The following is a 2500-nucleotide window of genomic DNA, read 5'->3' on the forward strand; positions in this document are numbered from 1 at the left end:
AGAAGTTTAATAATAATAGTAACAATATCAGTAAGCTACAACCCTAGTTAGAAAATCACAATGCTATCAGGGCAAATAACTTAGTGAGGAAAGAAAATAAGTAAATATACCTCAAGAGAAGTTTAATAATAATAATAACATTATCAATAAGCTACAGCCCTATTTAGAAAATCATGATGCTATAAGCCCAAAGGCCCCATCAGGGAAAATTGTTCAGGGAGGAAAGAAAATAATGAAATATACCACAAGACAAGTTTAATAATAATAACAATATCAATAAGCTACAACCCTAGTTGGAAAAGCAGGATGCTATAAGCCCAAGGGCCCCATCAAGTAAATAGATCAGTGAGGAAAGAAGATAATAAAATATATGACAAGAAAAGTTTAATAATAATAACAATATCAAAATATATATTCCATATATAAACTATGATAAACTACAAAATAACAAGATAGGTTAACGAAGAGGTTGAGAAGCTTAAAGGTTAAAATGGAACACATAAGAAAAGAAGCCCAAGGGCCCCATCAAAGAAAATAGCTCAGCGAGGAAAGAAAATAATTAAATATACCACAAGAAAAGTTTAATAATAACACTATCAAAATAAATCTTTCATATATAAACTATAGAAAACTTCAAAATAACAAGATAGGTTTACGAAGAGGTTGAGAAGCTTAAAGGTTAAAATGCAACACAAGAAAAGAAGAGAAACGTTCAACTTACCTTCTGAGAGGAGGTGCAGGGCAGATACTATGGCCACGGCATTAAACATGCTGGTCGCTATGTTCCGACTTGGCATCTTTCAACTCTGTCAACGGAGATATGACATTGTTAGTCGAAAGAGTTACTTCGACATATTCACTGCAAATTCTTCTAATAAATGACTCAGATCCTCCTTTTGGTTAGATTTATTTGCTCTGATAAAAATGCTGCCAACGAGATCCCCCAGGTCCCCTTTTTTTCGCGCGCAATCTTCCTTATTTATTTCGCGCCAAAAGCGTTGATATATTTCGCGCGTAATCTTGTGCCCAAAATCCTCGCTGAAGTCTGTCACTTTCCCCCTCTTGTTTCTAACTTTCAAGATCTTTAACTCTAAGGTACAAGTCTTTCCCTTCCCCACCGAGCACTGTTACCGCAGTGAGAATATCATTACAACTGTGTCTCTACAGTTTGTCACATGGACCATTAGAGCCACGTTTCACCCTTCTCTCTCTCGCTCTCTTTCGTTACCCGTTACTGGAAGTGAACAACCACCTATTACAATCACCCGATGGTCAACTCCTTTACGGCTCAAAGTTCCGTTTAATGCCGTGCGGGAATCGCCCTTACGGCGCGAGCCGTTTGTATCCTTCGGCATGACAAAGGCCCTCTTTGCAAATTCCACAGCCGTAAGCTTCGGCCAATCGCCGTCCTAGTTTTAGGCGCCGCCAGCTTAGGAAGCCCTCCGCTGATTGGCTGGCGGCCGACATCCCGGGAGGGCGGGACTGACCACGGCTCTCGCTCTCATAGCTCCCTTTTGTCAAATCATCCTTTCCCGTTGATGGAATCTAAACAGAGAGGGGTGGGAGGGGGGAGGGAGGGAATAGAAAAGAGGGTGGTTTAAAACTAGAGGTATTTACCGTTGTTTTCACACTCGCCAATATATGAAAGAGGAAGGGAGTTTATGAGCATCCTTCCTGACCTATTATTGTACCGCCCTAGCCCTATTTCCCCATACCACACCTTTCCTAAGTTTCCTTTACAGCGTAGCAATCCTGATTGCCACATCCTTCTCTTGTAAACGCCTAAATGCATTCCCTACTCTGGCCAACACAGCAGGGAATGGGGGCTAAGGGGTTAGGGATTCATTAAGCAAGAGTTTCCAGGAGCTCTTTCATCCAAACTGTGTCTTGGAAGAAGAAGAAGCAATGTTTTGTTTACGAGTCATCTGTGAGGGTTTCACGGCTCGTGACGTCAAGTGGTTCTTAAGGCCGTCGTCCACTTTCTAAGCTTAATTTCACAGATTAGAGAATGTATCGGTGTGGAAAAAGAGAAAATAGAAGAGGGAAGAGATTTGTGGTTAAGCGTATATTGTTAGAGTTATTAAAAGAGTTGTAAACACATGAATGGACAGAGATAAGTACATGGATTAGTAGAGGTTGAGAAATGTTAGGAAAATAAAAGCTATGAATTATTGATTATTTTCAACATTGTGGCTGTTATTCATTGTGAAGTATAATGATTGTGTCATTAAACGAACTTACATAAATAAAAAAAGCGGGAAATAAATATTATAAGGTATATATCACAACAACCAATGCTTTGAGAGAGAGAGAGAGAGAGAGAGAGAGAGAGAGAGAGAGAGAGAGAGAGAGCTTCTGATTTATTACTTTGAATTTCTCATCTAGCTTTTGGATTCCCCCTGAATTAATGGATTATATTCTTTTTTATTCCCATCTGGTGTGGCTATATGAGCCTATTTTAACTCTACCCCCGTCGGACTCCTTACGGTACAATGTCTGG

At 39.8% G+C, this 2500-nt stretch overlaps 1 protein-coding gene across 1 annotated transcript in view; it reads right to left on the reverse strand.

Annotated features, from left to right (window-relative positions):
- The window catches only part of LOC137652716 (uncharacterized), a 17798-nt gene extending 16596 nt beyond the window's left edge, over positions 1–1202 (reverse strand). The window contains exon 1 of the mRNA XM_068386120.1: positions 722–1202. Coding sequence (XP_068242221.1) covers positions 722–797 — 76 coding nt within the window. The 5' untranslated portion in view covers positions 798–1202. The remainder of the gene's footprint in view (positions 1–721) is intronic.
- Positions 1203–2500: the final 1298 nt, after the last annotated feature.

This window comes from Palaemon carinicauda, chromosome 14 (genome assembly GCF_036898095.1).
Source record: "Palaemon carinicauda isolate YSFRI2023 chromosome 14, ASM3689809v2, whole genome shotgun sequence".
NCBI classification, from domain to species: Eukaryota; Metazoa; Arthropoda; class Malacostraca; order Decapoda; family Palaemonidae; genus Palaemon; species Palaemon carinicauda.